At 34.3% G+C, this 20,113-nt stretch overlaps 2 protein-coding genes across 2 annotated transcripts; one reads left to right on the top strand and one right to left on the bottom strand.

Moving 5' to 3' along the window:
- Positions 1-1,354: 1,354 nt before the first annotated feature.
- On the top strand, positions 1,355-13,567 carry LOC117331381 (acetylcholine receptor subunit delta-like). Its single transcript, XM_033890080.1, has 7 exons — positions 1,355-1,464; positions 4,514-4,740; positions 8,193-8,237; positions 9,060-9,196; positions 10,133-10,312; positions 11,089-11,447; positions 12,419-13,567. The coding sequence occupies exons 1-7, from the start codon at positions 1,401-1,403 to the stop codon at positions 12,895-12,897; spliced, it is 1,491 nt and encodes a 496-aa protein (XP_033745971.1). The 5' UTR covers positions 1,355-1,400; the 3' UTR covers positions 12,898-13,567.
- Positions 13,568-14,494: 927 nt separating this feature from the next.
- LOC117331380 lies at positions 14,495-19,251 on the bottom strand. Its single transcript, XM_033890079.1, has 5 exons — positions 19,166-19,251; positions 18,713-18,734; positions 18,120-18,377; positions 17,927-18,001; positions 14,495-16,717 (listed from the first exon to the last, which is right to left on the bottom strand). Exons 1-5 carry the CDS (start codon positions 19,208-19,210, stop codon positions 14,616-14,618), a joined length of 2,502 nt encoding a protein of 833 aa, XP_033745970.1. The 5' UTR covers positions 19,211-19,251; the 3' UTR covers positions 14,495-14,615.
- Between the last annotated feature and the right edge of the window lie 862 nt (positions 19,252-20,113).

Raw genomic sequence — 20,113 nt, 5'->3', positions numbered from 1 at the left:
GAGCATGTGCCATCGATTTGGCCCTCGACCATATCGAAGAACAACGCATTAGAAAGGCAATAATTTGTTCCGACTCTCTATCTGTCCTTTAGAATTTACAATCACGAGATCCAAAGAATATACTCATACAAAACCTTGTTTTACGAATATCTCGTATCTTAAAAAAATGCAAAATAACATTACTTTGGATTCCGAGCCATGTCGGAATTAAAGGCAACAAACTTGTTGACCGCCAAGCAAAACTTGCTCTAAATCTGCAACAAACAAATATTAAAATACCATATACAGATTTCAAACCTGTAATTAGTTCTGCCATTCAGAGTAAATGGCAGCAACGCTGGTCTCTCGAGACGAGCAACAAACTTTTTAAAGTACAACCAAAACTTAAAACATCAAAACCAAGTCGGAAGGATCGTAGAGAGGAAATAGTCCTCTCTCGGCTCCGTACCGGGCACACATATCCTACTCATTCGTTCCTTTTGAAACGAGAGGATCCACCGGTGTGTTATGCATGTGATGCTCAATTCACAGTGCAGCACTTTTTAATAGAATGTTTCGATTTCAAGCACATTCGTGATAAATACTTTCGAGTCCCGGATATGAAAACCCTTTTCAGTTCCGTGAATTCGAAAACAATATTTATCTACTTGAAAGAAATCGATCTATTTTATAGACTTTGATGTCTTTTACATAGACTAGTAAGCCAGAGGTCCCGGGTTGGATCACTAGCGTAGGCTAACCATGCGCTCTGTTACAAATGTGACACCCGTGGGGATGGAGAAATGGGGCTCAGTAGGGGAGATGTAGGAAAATAATTTAAATACTTTTTTAAACAATAACATAATTTAGTCAACTTGTAGTTTGAACCATTGTTGGGAGAGTCAGTTCAAAATTAGGGGAAACAATGAAAATTCACTTAAATCGGAGTATTTTGCCATACTTACTGAAATATCGAGGTGAGAGATGCAGGCCCTCTTGGCCTCTTGTTGTCATTTACAAGTGGTTTTAATATTATTATGATAATACACGGTCCTAAATAATGCTTAGTTATGCCGGTTTGAAATTTAGAATTGACCTTGTCTACCTTTAGGTACAAAACCTTTAGTTATCACAGGTATATATGGTCCCGTTGTTTGGATAACGCTATTAGTACGTTGATGAAATGTATCAGTTTATTTGTCGGCTGTTTATCTCACATACACCGGATACACAGTTGATTTTATTGATTGCGCTAATTGAACCTAAGTATTCTTTATTTGTGATAATTCTGAGTACGTACGGAGATAAACAACAGAAAGTTATGACTTCGGGCTCTATAGTAAAGTCACCATACAAACACAATCGATCGCACGTCCTATACATAAAGCTGATGGGATAAGGGTCTGCTCATACGAAGAAGCATGATGGGGAAAAGGTATCCACGGCTCTTTCTTCTACAGTGGATATTTGTCTTTTTATTTACAGGTAGGCTCCTTTTTCATAATTAGAATAATCATGAGATCGTTATAGGCAATATTATATCATTATTGCCATTGTCTTAATGATACTGTTTGATTGTTTAACTTCACAGTGATAATTATTATTTGAATTATTATTGCCTTTATATGTCGCAATTCAACTAGTTTGAGTTATAATTTCAAGGAACACTGCCTTGTTAACTTTCTGTAGTAAACATTCCATACAAATTAGTACAAACTATCTTTCCTGATCGCGAATACAGGGTAATTAGATCTTTAAACACCAAATATACATTATATATATTATGTATTTTGTGCCAATATAATTTGATCATATGTAATGGCAACTTTTAACATAATAGTATCATCATTACTATTATTACTTTAAAGATGTGCACTGTTGATATGTCACGTTCTTGTTCAGTTATTTAAAGGATTTTTACTAGTAATTCTATAATTGCAATATTCTGTAAATTCATTCTTCAAAACAAACCAGTTTGCGCATGTGTGAATGACACATTTTCGCGCAGCTCATTTGAATATAGAGAGTGGAGAGTAAAGTGAGTTTTGCAATTTTGTTATGATTTATATGTTACAAAATCATAAAGGCTTTAAGTGCCTTTTATCTAAGCACTTACTAGTCTTACACAATGTATAAGTCTGTTTCGTCACCCAGTGCATTAAAGCTTGCTCAATTCCTTCGTGTTATTAATGTCAAATATTTCAGTAATCTCTATAAATATGTAACATTTGCTTATAAGGAGCGCTATTGGTCATTGCTTGTATATACTTACAGAATTAACAGATTAAGTTCGATAAGATTCATTTTGTATTACGGTACTAATTACTGTCTAAGGTCATGCAGTTACTAGGAATAAACATATAAAGAAATGTCCATAGTAAAAATAGCTGAGGAAATATGTTAATTATGGGCGTCATTTTATCCAGAAAATGTGATATCACTAAACTGATTTCATGATATCACTTATGAATTAATCATATCACTAAATCAAATGAATGAAATCACATATTCTTGGAATAAATGATATCAATCAATCGAGGTAGATATATAAATTAATTGAATTAGTTAAATCATTAATTCATTAAGCATATCACTTCTCTGAATTATTGATATTACATATGTTATATAGTCTATAACATACATGCTGAAGGTTTATATTCAATTATTTACTTAAAATAATAAAACTATTGAAAATACCGTAAATTAAGCACTCTGAATATAGAATTGTTGGTTGGATAAAGTAATGTCCTTTTCTAAATATAGAATTGTTGGTTTGATAAAGTAGTGTTCTTTTTAACGTAGAATTTTGGGTTTGATAAAGTAGTGTTCTTTTTAAAGTTGAATTTTGGGTTTGATAAAGTAGTGTTCTTTTTAACGTAGAATTTTGGGTTTGATAAAGTAGTGTTCTTTTTAAAATATAATTTTCAGTTTGATAAAGTAGTTTTCTTTTTAAAATATAATTTTGGGTTTGATAAAGTTGTGTTCTTTTGAAATATAATTTTTGGTTTGATAAAGAATTGTTCTTTTTAAAATAGAATTTTTGGTTTGATAACGTTGTGTTCTTTTTTAAAATAGAGATTTAGGTTTGATAAAGTAATGCTCTTTTTAAAATATAATTTTTAGTTTGATAAAGTAGTGTTCTTTTTAAAATATAGTTTTGGGTTTGATAAAGTAGTGTTCTTTTTAAATAGAATTTTGGGTTTGATAAAGAAGTGTTCTTTTTAAAATATAATTTTGGGTTTGATAAAGTAGTGTTCTTTTTTAAATAGAAGTTTGGGTTTGATAAGGTAGTGTTCTTTTTTAAATAGAATTTTTGGTTTGATAAAGTAGTTTTCTTTTTTAAATAGAATTTTGGGTTTGATAAAGTAGTGTTCTTTTTTAAATAGAATTTTGGGTTTGATAAGGTAGTGTTCTTTTTAAAATAGAATTTTGGGTTTGATAAAGTAGTGTTCTTTTTTAAATAGAATTTTGGGTTCGATAAGGTAGTGTTCTTTTTAAAATAGAATTTTTAGTTTGATAAAGTAGTGTTCTTTTAAAGATATATTTTTTGGGTTTGATAAGGTAGTGTTCTTTTTAGAATAGATTTTGGGTTTGATAATGTAATGTTCTTTTTAAAATACATGCATAATTTTGGGTTTGATAAAGTAGTGTTCTTTTTTAAATAGAACTTTGGCTTTTTAAAATAGAACTTTGGGTTTGATAAGGTAGTTTTCTTTTTCAAATATAAACAAATATGTCAAGAAATCAACAACAATGTCACACCTGTATGTGTCAACAGTTATTTTATTGTATCAATTAATGCCATTAAGATTGTTTCATCCTGTTAACATCTCTCTTTAGCCTGTAAACAGTCCCCATTATAGACTGAGTTCTGTGATACCTTTCTAACGCTTAGATAGTGACGATTATTGATCTTACTTGGTTCGTCCCTCTAATGAATCTGAAGTACGCGTCAGAGTTAACTGATGGTATCAGGCTCGTGAGTCAGTCAGACTCGTCATGTCAGAATATAATTCTTTTTAATTGATTAAGGTTGTTTGATCCCGCACACAGATATTTGTATACAAGTAGGTATTAACAGTTTCTAATACGTAAACCGGATATAATATCAATGGAATTTGTTCCTCATAGGTCACGTGTCAGGCGCAGAATCACGTAAATGAGATAGTGACACGATCTTACTGTGGTATTACATATTTGGAAGGAACATAACTTACCTGTTATCATAATTAACGGTGTCTTAACATCTAGCATTATCACAAATGACATCCTAATTAACGATATTTTAACAAAGTAAATTCTAACAAATGGTATCCTATATAATTACATACTAATGAATGACATTCATACTTTATGGATACTTATATTTGTATAAAAGACTCTATGTTTTTGTAATCAATTGTTACAGTTGATTTCCGCAAACATCGATATATAGTATAAACATAATAAGATGGTTAAAAGTTTTCAAAGGCAAGTGTTTCGATATACCGTTTTAATTCACTCTACCATTAAATATAGTATTGTGTATTGACAGGTGGCGTGTTGTCGCAGCAGAGTACTTCGGCCCCGACCTCAGAGGAAAGCATCAGTTCTGCTAGTGAGGAATCCTCCGAAGAGGAAAACTATGACTCATTTAGTCGGAACGTGGAGCAGGAATTACGTTTAAAGATATTCGACCGACTAAGTTATGATAAGTTTATTCGTCCCATCGGCGTTGTACATGTCTACCTGTCTATTCGACTGAAGCGTATCAACAAACTGGTAAGGAGGTGTCGTCCATTTAATAGCAATTATTTAGCCCCCCATCTCCCAATCCAGTAGTACGCAGTAGATATATCTAAATGATAGAATATTTCCATTAAAATCAATAGGAGTATAAAACCATTATAGGTAGAGATAAAAAGAAAAAATGTAATAGTTTCATTCTGAAAAAGAAAAAAGCGCCATATAGTATATGTATCTATAATTCATTCTACCTGTTCAGTAAATGTAGCGAAGAGAAAATTATAATTTGTAAAACGTACATAATTAATTCATTACAAGGACTCAAACTGAACAAACCTAATAAATCCAAACACAACTCTACATACACACACAAACACCTTCACCTTCACACTCGAGTCACAGAAGTGCGGAAGACCGCCTTCGTGTAGTTTAATATTGACTCCTTACATCGGTGACGAGTCATCGAAGGGCGAATACCTCCTTGATGTCGTTAAATACTCATTATTCTACATACCTAATGTATTACTAAATTGATCGATAAAGTTACTGTTCACTTGTCTCCTATGGTTTGGTTTGTGTGGGGTTTTTTCAAACTCTCCGAGATGGTAGTAGGTTCACCTTAACCAGAGCCACCGCGGCACCTTCATATAGATACATGTTACAGTATCCGGAGGGCGTCTTTCTTTAACATACATATGAACTTAAGATTTCTGTTTAATATACCTAAAACTTAAGATGTCTGTTTAACATACATATTAACTTAATATGTCTTTTTAATATAAGCATAAACTTAAGATGTCTTTTTAACATACATAAAAACCGAAGATGTCTTTTTTTCAATATGCATTTAAAATTTGAATTTTATGGCCATTTCTTTGCGATCTAATTTTATTATTAAAATATAAAAAAAAATCTCATTTATTTTTTATTTTTCAATGTTCACATAATACATGATATCATAATCCAAATACATGGCAAAAAGCATACTGAGATTATACCAAACTGTAGTATTAATACATATAAATGTGTATTTAACTTTATTACCCCTCCGTGATTCTCGGTCACTGACAGATATTTCCCCATTGGGTCCATGTACCGGGTAACAACATATCAATTCCCACCAAAGGACATGTACAGTTAACTAATGTTTATATGCATATTAATATTCATTCAAAAATTGAACTGAACAAAACTTTTTATTTAAATTAATGGTGAATTAAACAAAACAAGGTTGATATACATTTACAGTCAACTAATATTTATATGCATATTAATATTCATTTAAAAACTGAAATTGAAAAAAACTTTAGTTGATGGTTAACAAAACAAACAAAAAAAAACACAAAAAAACAGGGTTGATGGACGTGTACAGTTACTAATGTTTATATGCATAGTAATATTCATTCAAAACTGAAATTGAACAAAACTTTTTATTTAAGTTAATGGTTAAAAAAAACAAAAAAAAACAGGGTTGATGGACATGTACAGTTAACTATTTTTTTAGAAGCATTTTAGACTTACCTTCTTTTGGAATACAGTTTATAATACCTTGGGGCTGAGAAATAGATAATTGACCTTTTCCAGATATTCATTAAAAGAGTTTATTAAGTGTCCATAAATGTCATTCTAGAAAAACTTGTAGAACTCAACTGTATATCTAAGCCGGGGGATTTTGAAGTTTTCATGTTTTAAGAGTCTTTAAGCATTCTAACCTGCTAAGCTTACCTGCCATCTCTACTGATTCTTCCACATTTAGTTTATAGTTATACGGGTTTTCAATATTAAAAAAGACTGCCTATGTACTTCATCTAGTTCTATATCCCTGCTTCTGTACAGCTCCTGGTAGTATTTTACCTGTTCTTTCATAATTTCTTCTAATTCTGATATTTCTTTGTTATCCTCGGTTTATAATTTTGAAACAAGTTTTACTGTAAATCCCTTTTTTTAGCCCTAATCATCATACCTTTAATCTTTTCTTCTATAATTTGCTATAGTTCTCCCTCATTATTTCGGCTTCATTTATATTAGCCCCTTCCCCTAAGTACAGATCTCTTAATTCTAGTTCTAATTTTTGCTCCTCATCTGCTCCGATTTTTTTTCTTGTGCGAACAATATTTTATGGTTAGGCCCCTTATCATTAATTTAATAGTTTCCTAAAGTAATTGTTCCCCAATTGTATATTCATTTGGGGAGGTGCTATCTCTAGTTCTGTACTGATTTAATGTGTCTGAGGTACATTCTTTAACTTTTTCTATATATATATATATCTTCGTGAAGTAATGAATTATTTAATTTCCACGTACCTCTACCCCCCTTTTTTTTATCTTTATCAACAAATTTAAAAGAAACAGAGACTGGAGAGTGATCCGATCTATAGCTTATTCCTATATCAGTATTTGTAATAAAAGATATTAAATCCGTAGAGACTAAAAAGTAATCTAATCTAGCTTGTTTTTTGTGGACCTCTCCAAGTATATCTTTTACTTCTTTGATTTTCTTCTCTCCACACGTCTAGAATATCTAAAGAAACCATCATTTCCTGAACTCTATTTTGGCTTTTGGTATTATTTGTTCTGCCTATAAATAAGTGTATCTAGGTCATAATTAAGAGACACATTCCAATCTCCACAAATTACCATAGGATTATTATCTAAAGTTTCGAGCTTACGGTGTATGTTATCAAAAAAAGTATGGTTATCATCATTTGGACCAAACAGAGCCACCAGGGTTATCTTCCAGTCAAATAATTTAATTTCAAGTATTAAGAAGTTACCGTTTGGATCCTTAATTTCATTTGTTGCGATTTCAAATTCAACAGTATTTTTAAAGAGAATAGCAATGCCCCTGCTCTACTGGAAAAGGAGCAAAGTCTGGCCGTATAACCCCACTCAGTAGCCCAGTAACAACCCCACTCAGTAGCCCAGTAACATTCAGACTCTTTAGTCGATGTGTATCGATTAAGACAGATATGTCATATTTATTTTTACAGGTAACACAAATATCTTGACGTTTTATTTGATCAGATGATAGACCCCTACAATTGCAGCAACCAATTTTTAATTGATCATCCATCCTTACTAACCCTTGACATACTTATGAATTGAATGATATTGTACCACAGCACTGGTTCATTGATCTCTAGACATCTCATATATAACGTGAACATTTTTTAACTATGAAATTAGCTTCCCCCTTGCCTCCCCCTTTCCCCATTCTTTACTAACCAACTTCCTCAAAGCTATACTTTTTTTTTTAAAAGTATTATATAAATATCTTCGCTACACATTGAATATTTTCAGTTTTACTACAGTTTTAGTTTATGAATTCAGTTCCCCTTTTTTACTTCTTGACATATGTATCTATAACTTATACCAATGCCACAAACATTATTAAAATAAATGATTCAGTTATATATTCTACATGATTTACAAGGATGTGCTGATACATGATATATATGAATTTAGTACAATGAATCTCTACTTCCAAAGGACATCGAAAAACAGACGATGGCACTGACCGGCTTCCTTTTCGTGGTGAGTAATTAATACATCCAGCGGAGTTGTCTTATTGTCATATATACAATTTCCCTCTAATCTGTTGTCAATGTGAAATGAGATTTTTCATTATTATTCTTTAAATATTGTCCTTTCCTAATTGTGTTACTGATATCCTAACGCCATAATGTTATTTGATGGGAATTATCAACGACGTTTCCTTTGATTTTCCTATAATTGTGTCATTTCTCAATGGTTGAAAGCAGGCCACATAGACATATAAAGACAATATCAACGACCGCTTCTGGGGAAAAGTAAAAAAAAAAAAGGTATTGGTGAATTAAATTACCAATATCTGTGTCATCCAGCTACCAGTAGTGTCCCTTGAAACAAACATCTTCTCGATATAGACATAGTGTAAACAACGAAGATGGCAGACGACACTGTCAAAGGTAGGTTTCCAAATCTTTCAAAAGAGGATATCAACAACATTTTAAACGAGAATGCAATTGTACTGGGCGTGCGACTAGTATCTATTTGAACTCTTTACACAGTACATGACAGTCATAATGAAACATCATAGTGTGGATTCCTTTGACGAACTGGTTTCGAAGGTAGACAGACAGAATAGTAACCAAGTTAATACCAGTGGAGCATGCTATTATCTCCATATTGAGTCCTAGAGGATACATGATGTAATATCCACCCAATGTATAAGATTGAAGTTTAAATCATCTAAAATTCAAATTTGATTTCATAAAACGAATTAGTATTTGGTATTTGGCATTCTTGACATCGAAGGAAGAAAAGTTGGAATAGACTAATTACAGATATGGCATATTTTATATATTTTCGAAACAGACCTGGAAGGACGAACGGTTGGAATGGACAAACTTTACCAGAAGAGGCACGCCTGGGGTACAGCTATCACGGTCCATCCCCGATATTTTTACCGCAGAGAGTTACACTTGGCTTCCACCCATCAACATCGAGAATTCGTGAGTAACGTTGATTTCTTTAAGAAACGTACAATTATTTTAAAATATTTTCCACTAAAATCAATAGTGTCTATTTATCCAGTTCAGTAACGCTTAATGCCGTAAATAAGTTTAAATGCGTACATTAAGACCCTTTTTGTTTAAACTGAAACCTATTTGTGATTGATACCCAATCCCTCAATTGCGTAATTTGTTTTCATATCAATGATCAATAGTAATAGAATAACATCAAAAATAAAAGCTGTATAACTTTGAAAGATAAAAAATATCTGTGTAGAAAAAAAACATCAATAATTAAATACCTTTAAAAAAAATATCTGTTCAGACAAAAATGAGACGGAAGCAGGAAAAGTGTAAAAGTCACATTCAGGAAAAGCGTTTGATACGACGCCGATATGCTGTCACATGCAGGGAAAGTGGTTTATAACGACAATATTCTGTCATATTCAGTAAAGTTGCTGATATATAACGCCGATATTCTGCTACATTTAGGAAAATATTCGATATAATGCCGATATTTTGTCACATTCACGGAAGTGGTTGTCGTCGAAATTATGTCACATCTATAACCGAACTAAAGTATATGCATTGCATACAGTGATACATTCATATACTGAATTAAATTAATTTAGCGGTGATCTATTTACAAATTTGTTTTTCAAAGTACAGATTAATACCTATACCGAGCTATTCACGCTTTTTTCGCCGAATTATATCATATATGTTATAGTATACCACACTTTAATAAAAACAAAAATTCCATTCGAAACATAAATGGAGTCAATTATGGTCTTAGACCTTATAACGTAGGTAGATATCAATCTTAAATCATATTGATAAGAAATATATATATATAGTAAAAAAAGTAAATTGTTTATCTAGTTTCACTAAGCTTTAACCTTTTCATTGAATCATGTTTCACGTCACATTTCCCAGCGTCTCCGACATGTCAATCATCAGTGATCCAGATGTCCCTATGCGCGTCAGACATACGGGTAACGTGGAGTGGAATCCAGCAGGCATTTTCACGGTCCAGTGCTATTGTGATGTCACCTTCTATCCTTTCGACACACAGATATGTTCCTTAATCATAAGTACACGTGCTTACAGAATCAGGTGAGATCATGTTATATTGATGATAAGCCTAGCTATAAACTCCCTAAAGGGAGCAGAGAAAAGTGGCATGTATCGTAAAGTGGGCTTGGTATACAGGTTAATCTTCATGTTCTTTTGTCACATTGGAGACCGAAAAAGAACCAATTTCTTCGTAGACGTTGCCTTAAGTATAAACTTTAATATAAATTATATCTTATTTCATACACTTTATGATATTTTTACTTTTTTAAAATAACGAAAAAGGATACAAGGGAGAGCATGTGAAACCTTAATCAACCATTGTCTTGTATTACCTTTAGAATAGGTTTGACTGCATTGTGTATTGTACTATGTAAGTTTTCTTGTATTACCTTTAGAATAGGTTTGACTGCATTGTGTATTGTACTATGTAAGTTTTCTTGTATTACCTTTAGAATAGGTTTGACTGCATTGTGTATTGTACTATGTAAGTCGCAAAGTACATTTGATAAAATGTTTTCAAATTTAGAAATATACACATCATATAGTAATATAGAAATACATTAAGATGTAGGATTGGGAAAATAGATGTGAGGAAGAGATATAGCTATTTGGAGTGAGCATTCGTAAGATTTTATATGTATTTGCCTTTTAAATGACCTTTTTCACAGTAATCAATATTTTCATTTGTTATCACGTCAAAATTCTGAGGAGATGCTGACGACAGAAGGCTTACAGAATAACTGTTAATCAACCGAACCACTTCACTATATCAATCTAATACTGACAGAATATGAGTATTATCTTTTTATTCATAGCGAGATTAACCTGCATTTTTCCAAAGACCCTATACGATTACAAAGTTATCAGGAAAACGGGGAATGGGAGTTACGGAATTATACCCTCGAGGAGAAAAGGAGCAGCACAGAGAGGGACAAAGGTGACTATTCATCTCTCCACGTGAACTTTACTATGAGGAGGAGGCCTCTGTACGTGTTCATGAACACCATACTTCCCACAATGCTGTTGTCCTTCCTCAGTGCCCTGGTGTTCAAACTGCCTCCAGATTCCGGAGAGAAGATCGGCTATTCTTTGACGGTTCTGCTGGCCTATGCTGTATATATGATGGTTATCTCCTCAAACATACCGGCAGCAGCGCTGAGTGTCTCCATACTGTGTACGTAAAATTTAAAACTTATTTCACGCAAATGGCATGATCTGTCTTGTCATTACGTCAATACCAGTATCACGACATCATAAATAGGTGACAGAAGTCGTACGCTCAAACTCATCAATGTCTTGTCATTACGCCAATACCAGTATCACGACATCATAAATAGGTGACAGAAGTCGTACGCTCAAACTCATCAATGTCTTGTCATTACGCCAATACCAGTATCACGACATCATAAATAGGTGACAGAAGTCGTACGCTCAAACTCACCAATGTCTTGTCATTACGCCAATACCAGTATCACGACATCATAAATAGGTGACAGAAGTCGTACGCTCAAACTCATCAATGTCTTGTCATTACGCCAATACCAGTATCACGACATCATAAATAGGTGACAGAAGTCGTACGCTCAAACTCACCAATGTCTTGTCATTACGCCAATACCAGTATCACGACATCATAAATAGGTGACAGAAGTCGTACGCTCAAACTCACCAATGTCTTGTCATTACGCCAATACCAGTATTGCGACATCATAAATAGTTGACAGAAGTCATACGCTCAAACTCATCAATAAATTGCCACTTACCTTATTGTCGTTAAATCGTTGATGTTTTTTTTTTTCATTACGTCCTCTCTACGTTCACACTCATTCAAGATCAAATGGATATCTTTGGCTTAAACAACGCGAAGTCTACAAACACATTACATGTCGCCTAAAAAGAGATATATAACCATCGTGGTATCATAATTAATTATTTGATGTCACCATAGCGTCCTTTCAGGGTATGAGTTGTTGTTTTGTTGTTGTTATTTTTTTGTCTTTTTTTTTAAAATTTTTAATTATTTTATTTTTTCACTCTTATATTGGTTGTTTTTTTTGTTTTTTGTTTTGTTTTATTTTTTAACATTACCTAACTTATTTGAGCTTCGGTTCTTATGTGATATGATACATTCATTCCTCATTACAGCCGTGTACACCATGATCGTTCTAATCATGGGAGTAGTTGCTGTCCTCCTATCCATTATTGTCCTGGAATGTTACCATAAAGACCCGGATGCGGAAGTAACAGTAGCGGTACGGAAGTGTTACATGGCGTGCCTAATCATGATCAGCGGCTGGAAGTGTTCTGGACAGCACATCGGAAAAAACATCCGGAGTTCGAGTGTCGTCCCCTTGGATGACACAATAAGGAAACCTGGTGATAGACATGTATCTGTATGTGACTGGGATCAACAGAAAGTAGAACAAGTAAGCGAATGTCAGGCAAAGGAATCGGATAGTGAACAAAAACCTGCGACGAGAAATGCTTGGATGGATACGAATCTGTCATGGAGAGACTTTTCCCGCATATTGGATAAGTTTTTTCTGAGACTGTACGTATTCGTGTTGTTAATCATCACAGGATTAGTGACTGTCATGTTCTCGTGTGGATATTCCCAAACATAACTCTCAATGAAATTAGGTGGAGATATAATATATGTTAGAGTCATGAGCCATAATAATGACAATGCTGTTCGTTTGTACAAACATTTGATAGTCAACGGCAATAAACCCCCTTTTCTTGAAGCGTTGCTTTGTAAACATTCGTATTACATTCAGGGGATGCTCTGGACGTGATCACGTTGTAACCAATAGTTGTTTTGTGACACTTAGACTAACATTAAAGCTGGATAAATGCGTTCTTTATTGACTAATACCGCTATCATTCCTTATAGGAATTTTTGTTTTTGATGTCATCTATCGTGACCTACTTTTTGTTCTGGATATCATCCATCGTGACCTACATTTTTTGCAATTGATGTTATATATCGTGACCTACATTTTTTGCAATTGATGTTATATATCGTGACATACATTTTTTTTATTTGATGTCATCCATCGTGACCTACATATTTTTGTATTTGATGTTATCCATTCTGACTTTTTTGTTTTGGATGTCATCCATCGTGACCTACATTATTTGATTTTATTTATTTTTGATATTGTTTTTCTAATTATTTTGTAATTGATGTCATCCATCGTGACCTACATTTTTGTATTTGATGTTATCCATCGTGACCTACTTTTTCGTTCTGGATGTCATCCATCGTGACCTACATTTTTGTATTTGATGTTATCAATCGTGACCTACTTTTTTGTTCTGGATGTCATCCATCGTGACCTACATTTTTGAATTTGATGTTATCCATCGTGACCTACTTTTTTGTATTTTATGTTATCCATCGTGACCTTTTTTGTTCTGGATGTCATCCATCGTGACCTTCATTTTTTTTTTGTATTTGATGCCATCCATCGTGACCTACATTTTTGTATTTGATGTCATCCATCGTGACCTACAATTTTTTCCATATTGAATATTTGGTCCGTCCTCCACGAAATAAAAAATTCATTAAAATGTTATTGTTGGATTTTGTTAAACAATTTAACAAACCATAATGAAGATTAGCTTATGTTTGCCGTCTATAAATGGCGAACACCAACTTGTTTTACTGCGATGATAAATATGACAAGGATACAGTGGTTACACATGATCATCATAGCTTTAATTTTCTTTACGTGTATAAAGTATGAATTCAGTTACATATACTGAGAAAGAACTTCTCAAGACATCGTGCGCCAGGAATGTGTATTTATTATGTCATGTTCAACCAACTTCCGTATGTATTCAACATTTTAAAACTTTTTTTTTCTATTTTAACAATGTGGTATTATTTTCTCCTGATTTACACGTTTTGTATGTTTAAACATATTGTATCTACGTTGTTATTCTCTTTCAATAAAAAAATATTTCAAAATGTTGTATTTCTGCGTATTACAAATAAATCAATTTAATAACAATCAATGAGAGCGTGAACATGAAAAAGCTATAGTTATGCATTCAAAACCAATCATTAGAATGCAATGTATAAGCGAAAGTGTGTTTTTGCTAGATGTATGTGCATAGAAAAAACATTCAGAAAAACTGAACAGCAACACTTATTTTTCCTATACACAAAAACATAATTCAAACAAACACTGTAACATTACTTTTTCACATGTATACATTAAACGATTGATTGTATGTATTGTTATACTACCGTTGTACCCCGATATTGATACATTTTACATTGTTTCATTTCCTCAGCTTTGAATATTGTATCCAGGAGTATTCTGTACATCTGGTGTCATATCTTACCCGTTCCGATTGGCAGACCATGAAGTGTTTTGATTAAAGGCGTTCCGTCCATTTTCAATGACATACTTCGTGCAGAGTCACCTCCCTTGTTTCGCAAGGTCGGGTCAGCTCCACGGTAGATCAACATCTCTGCAATGTCTGTCCTTCTTGTCTGTACAGCCATGTGGAGTGGAGTGTTGCCATCGTTATCTGCTACGTGTATGTTTGCGCCTCGGTTCAGGAGACGCAGTACAGTGTCTATATGACCCCTTTTTACAGCCACGCCTAGAGGAGACATCCCTGAAGGTTTCTTATGATTAATTAAAGCTCCACCTTCTAGTAAAGTTATGGCCGACTTACTATGTCCTTCCTGTGATGTCAGGAAAAGTGGTGATGTACCATGTTCGCAGCATATGTTCGGATCTGCATTGTGTTGTAATAATGTCTTGATAACGATGTAATGCCCTTTGTCTGCTGTAATCAGCATTGGGGAGCCCCCATGGTCTCGCACCAGATCGGGATTGGCGCCATTCTTCAACAAGCAGTCAACCACGTCGACGTGGTTCTCTCTGCATGCATACAAAAGGGGCGTAAATCCCGTGTAATATTCACCGATTGATGACAAATTTTCATCAATTTGCAGACTGGATTTTGCATTGACGTCAACATTGAAATGTAAGAGCAACTTGACCGTGGCTAAATGTCCATAGCCAGCAGCGAAATGTAATGGCATGGTATTCCCCGGCAATGTCTTCAAAAACGTGCCCTCGAATGTTTCTAGCATCTCACGCAGAAAGGAGCACATCCCAAGCCTACTTAACCAGTGTATAGGTGTAGCTGATAAGATAGCGTAGTCAAGAGCCTTCTTCATTTCTCTTTCATCAAACATGGTCACCTCAGGTTGATACGAAAGCATCTTTTTCCTTTCGGCATCGGAGTACTTTAGTAGACATGTTTTCCAGCATTTCTGGAATTCTGCATTTAGGATGGACGGGTTTGTGAAGACGTCGACTATGAAACCCCCCTTAAGGTCTTTAGAGATACGTTCAGCGAATCTGGCGAAGTCTTTGTGTAACAACATAATCTGACCAAATCCAATATGTTCAATTCGAATCCGAGATCGCAGAAACGCCGGACTGAAATGTTGAATGACAACTCGAATGTTCTCGGCTCCATACACGCTCGCGACGGCGTCATATATCAAATCATGCAAGAACTGGAAGTTTCCATTTTGATCCTTCATGACATAGACCTCCTCCATTATATCAAGAGACTCGCGAAGTTGACGGAAGGTACTTTGTTTGGTTGACAAACCACACGAACGAATAATGTCAATCACATTAGAATTCATCGATGTCGTCTTGCTACATTCCATATCTAATAGAATGTCTCTTTCAAAGATACCATCGAAAAGCGCAAGTAAACTCAATGCGCAATACTGATGAACTTTGGATGATCGTCTTAAATCCTCTATTTGTTTTTTGATCACGCTAGCAGGGCCGAGTACCTCGTTAGAATCAGAGATATCAGGCACTGACAGGAGATGGCAAAGAACAGGAAACCCAGGGAAATAGTCTTCGGTTATGTGCAATTTGGCCGCTGGTAGGCCATGTTTTTCCATAATTCCCTCTTTCTCTTTTAGATTCAACTGATTGCACACGGCTGAAAGATCGAAACAATGCTTTCCCAGGAAACTGTCCTGAATGAAATGTTTCGCTTCCTTGTACAACCCTTTTCTCATAGTTATAATCACCTTTGTGTTGCCCTTTTCTATACAGCTTTCAAATAGAATACGCTGTTTCAGCAAACTACGAATACGTCTTTCCTCGAGCATATTCGTGCCAATTGGGTCATCCAGTATAAATAGTGTTCTTTCTGCAGGATTGCACTTTTTCAGTTCTTTTGATGTGTTTACTGGAAGTATGTTGTAACCGCAGTCCATCATTTGGAGAGCGAGATGCATGCAGGTGGCCGTTTTCCCATCTCCAGGTGACGCTATCAAAGTCAAACATCCATTTTTAACAAAGGTTTCTTTAATTTTCGAAAAGCACCTTGGCTCAAAGTATTTTTCATCGCGAACTTTCCATTGTTCAATGTAACATTGAAGTTGATCTGCAAAAGTAGAAGTTTCATAAAGTTAGCTATATAAAGCTTAAAGGCAACTTCATATATTAAGCCCAATAAATCTATCCACTAATGAAGGTAGTGCTTAATACAGTTCGGTACTATTCTATTGTTCCTTTACATCGTTTGACCTTCTGCCATATGATAACGCAGCAAAGGTCAAATAACAATAACCTTGATGGATAACCGGACAATTGAAAGATTTTAGCCCAACATCTTCACATGGTATATTATTATTCAATCGCTCTACGTCACAGGTCAATCGATCATTATCCGTCCGTAAACAATCTTTGTTATCGCTATTTCCTGAGAGACGTACTGGAAAGATATGGTCTCTTTGGTTTTAAGTCTGATCGGTAAAACAAAATAACCGAAAGGTAGTCATTATGGATTTTGACTGTTGAAGTTTGTCATCGCTATTTGCTGAATGGTACTTGAGAAATATATCTCAAGCTTCGAATGTAGATTTCCTTTGGACTCTTGTTGTGAACATTCAGTTTTGGGTCTGACCAAGCAAATAAAATGGCCGACAGGCCGCTATCTGGGATTAAGAAAGATTTTTATTTGGGACAAAATCAATACTCTGTAGCCCTCATCGGTTTGGGAACAGAATCAATAACCTTCACGGGTTTGAGAGGGGATGGGGGGCTTAATAACCCTCACTTGTTAGGGGGAGCAGACTCAATCACCCGATCTAGTCAGGGGCCGGAATCAATAAACCTCCTCGGATGGATGGACGATACATGTAACTGCCATAAGGGAGACATGACCAGAGAACAAGCTAAATGTCGGTATTCCCTTAGATACGATGACTGAAATATAGTGTAATCAGAGGGTATATCTCAGAAACTATTTCTGAATACTAAAACTGCGTATATATTTTTTAATCTTAATTCAAAGTTTTTTTAAATTGCACTGTCACTATGAATACATTTTAATGTAAGCGTCAAGCAAGGATAACATTAAGTCTTTTTAATAAATTTGGTAGGTCACTACTTGGGGGGAAATGACGTCTTGAACAGTGGAGAACATTAGCTAAAGTGGCTGACGTTGGGCAGTGTAATAGGAGATAAAAGAACGGCAACTAAATCAGATAAAAAATCCCATATCGTTGTCTTATATAAAAAGACTTTATAATGATTAAAATATACCAAATAATTATTTCATTTGTTTTGTTCTGTTTTGCTTTCTTCATACCTTTCTTGATACTGCTTTCAATATCAAAAATGATTTTTGACACCAGGCTTCCCATTCCATAAGTTGTTGTTGATCCTGTAACATTAATTTTAAGTTATCTTACTGCGACACTGATTTAGGGGTATATTTCACTTGTGTTGAAGTTACTAAGAGAAGAGAAGGAGATATACATTTATATTTACTGGCATTTTACCTCGACAGCCACTTGCAAGCTCCTCCTCTGCAATCATTTTGAGGCCTGAATCATCTAGAATTTTTGACAGGAGTTGTTCAACTTCGCAACCTTCTTTTTCCGATTTCATAGCTTCCCACCATTTTTCCAACATAATGCGATTCCTTTTAACAGGTCTTTCATGGTAAATTTCCGTTAAATGATCTAACTGCGCAAGATTGTATCCCAGGGCTGTCCCGAGAGATTTCCATTCCCCTCCGATAGCAATTGCCATTTTACCTATAACATATATATAATCAAACTTTAAGATGCATTGCAAATGTAACATAAAGTTTGACGTATCTGCAAACATGGAAAATAGTTGTACACGTTTATATCATCGAAATGAAATATCGCGTATAAAAACTTTTATCGTTTATCCCGCCTGATGGACATACCATAATAAAAATATATGTCGTTTGATTGTCAAAACGCCTATCTGATTGGAGTGACTGATTGAACTGGTAGTCATAATTTTTTTATATAGAATAACAGGTTTTCGAAATTTGGTTATTAAAAAACAAAAATCTCCATATATTTATCGCCTCATTGAATCTATTTTGCTACTTACTCACCAAAATTAGGTTGGGACTCCACCTATCAATAAAAAAGATATTGTTAATGATTCAATAAACAATAAGCAGCTACTCGAACCATCCTGTCAAATATTAATTAATATATCTTCATATCATTACATATATTTCCTGTTAAATATGTATGAGTGAAATTCAGTATTTGTGAAATAATATAAAATCCTCACCCTTCACCCCAACCCCACCCCCACCCCAAAAGGTTCATGGCCATTCCATTTTTCCAAAACCAAGATATACTGTTATATAATTAATTCAACATTTCACTGAAATCACCCTGAGATTACTTCATGTACCAAAATAATATTTATGTATATTGATAATCTCGATGTCATGAAGTACTCTTCTTCCGAAAACAGATCATCATAATACACAGTCATAACATAGTGTATACTGATGATCTGTATTTTAATCAGATCGAAGTCATGTGGAACTCACCCGAGAATATACTACTTCACAGTCATCCTCGTGTTTCCTCTTCATTTTCCTTTCTCAATTCTAGATCGGATTATCAATACTCTACAATATATTGAAATGCTCTTAATTACTTGTTACATATATCCCCGTGCAATCCTGTAGTATACTTACCTGTTACAAACGTCAGGGTGTAATCATGTAGTATATTTACCTATTACAAACGTCAGGGTGTAATCATGTAGTATATTTACCTGTTACAAACGTCAGGGTGTAATCATGTAGTATATTTACCTGTTACAAACGTCAGGGTGTAATCATGTAGTATATTTACCTATTACAAACGTCAGTGTAACCCTGTTGTACATTTACCTGTTACAAACGTCAGAGTGTAATCCTGTAGTATATTTACCTGTTACAAACGTTAGAGTGTAATCATGTAGTATATTTACCTGTTACAAACGTCACCGTGTAATCCTGTAGTATATTTACCTGTTACAAACGTCAGTGTAGCCCTGTTTTACATTTACCTGTTACAAACGTCAGAGTGTAACCATGTAGTATATCTACCTGTTACAAACGTCACCGTGTAATCCTGTAGTATATTTACCTGTTACAAACGTCAGAGTGTAATCATGTAGTATATCTACCTGTTACAAACGTCACCGTGTAATCCTGTAGCATATTTACCTGTTACAAACGTCAGAGTGTAATCCTGTAGTATATTTACCTGTTACAACCGTCAGAGTGTAATCCTGTAGTATATTTACCTGTTACAAACGTCAGAGTGTAATCCTGTAATATATCTACCTGTTACATATATCCCGTGTAATCCTGTCGTATATTTCCCTGTAACATATGTCCTAGTGTAATCTTGTGGTACATTTACCTGTAACAAATGCCCCGTGTAATCCTGTTGTATAGTATGCGCTGTAAATTGTAAATGGATGAGCTCTTTTTTCATCACCTTAT

Source organism: Pecten maximus, chromosome 7, assembly GCF_902652985.1.
Source record: "Pecten maximus chromosome 7, xPecMax1.1, whole genome shotgun sequence".
In the NCBI taxonomy this organism is placed as follows: domain Eukaryota; kingdom Metazoa; phylum Mollusca; class Bivalvia; order Pectinida; family Pectinidae; genus Pecten; species Pecten maximus.
The sequence above is the reverse complement of the archived record's forward strand: the minus strand, read 5'-3'. Positions and strand labels throughout refer to the sequence as shown.

Coding starts and splice junctions, on each gene's coding strand:
- LOC117331381 (XM_033890080.1), top strand. CDS start 1,401: ATGATGGGGAAAAGGTATCCACGGCTCTTTCTTCTACAGTGGATATTT. Junction 1,465..4,513: donor ATTTGTCTTTTTATTTACAG/GTAGGCTCCTTT, acceptor GTGTATTGACAG/GTGGCGTGTTGTCGCAGCAG. Junction 4,741..8,192: donor TGAAGCGTATCAACAAACTG/GTAAGGAGGTGT, acceptor CTACTTCCAAAG/GACATCGAAAAACAGACGAT.
- LOC117331380 (XM_033890079.1), bottom strand. CDS start 19,210: ATGAAGAGGAAACACGAGGATGACTGTGAAGTAGTATATTCTCGG. Junction 18,735..19,165: donor GTGAAGTAGTATATTCTCGG/GTGAGTTCCACA, acceptor TTTTATTGATAG/GTGGAGTCCCAACCTAATTT. Junction 18,378..18,712: donor GGAGTCCCAACCTAATTTTG/GTGAGTAAGTAG, acceptor TATATGTTATAG/GTAAAATGGCAATTGCTATC.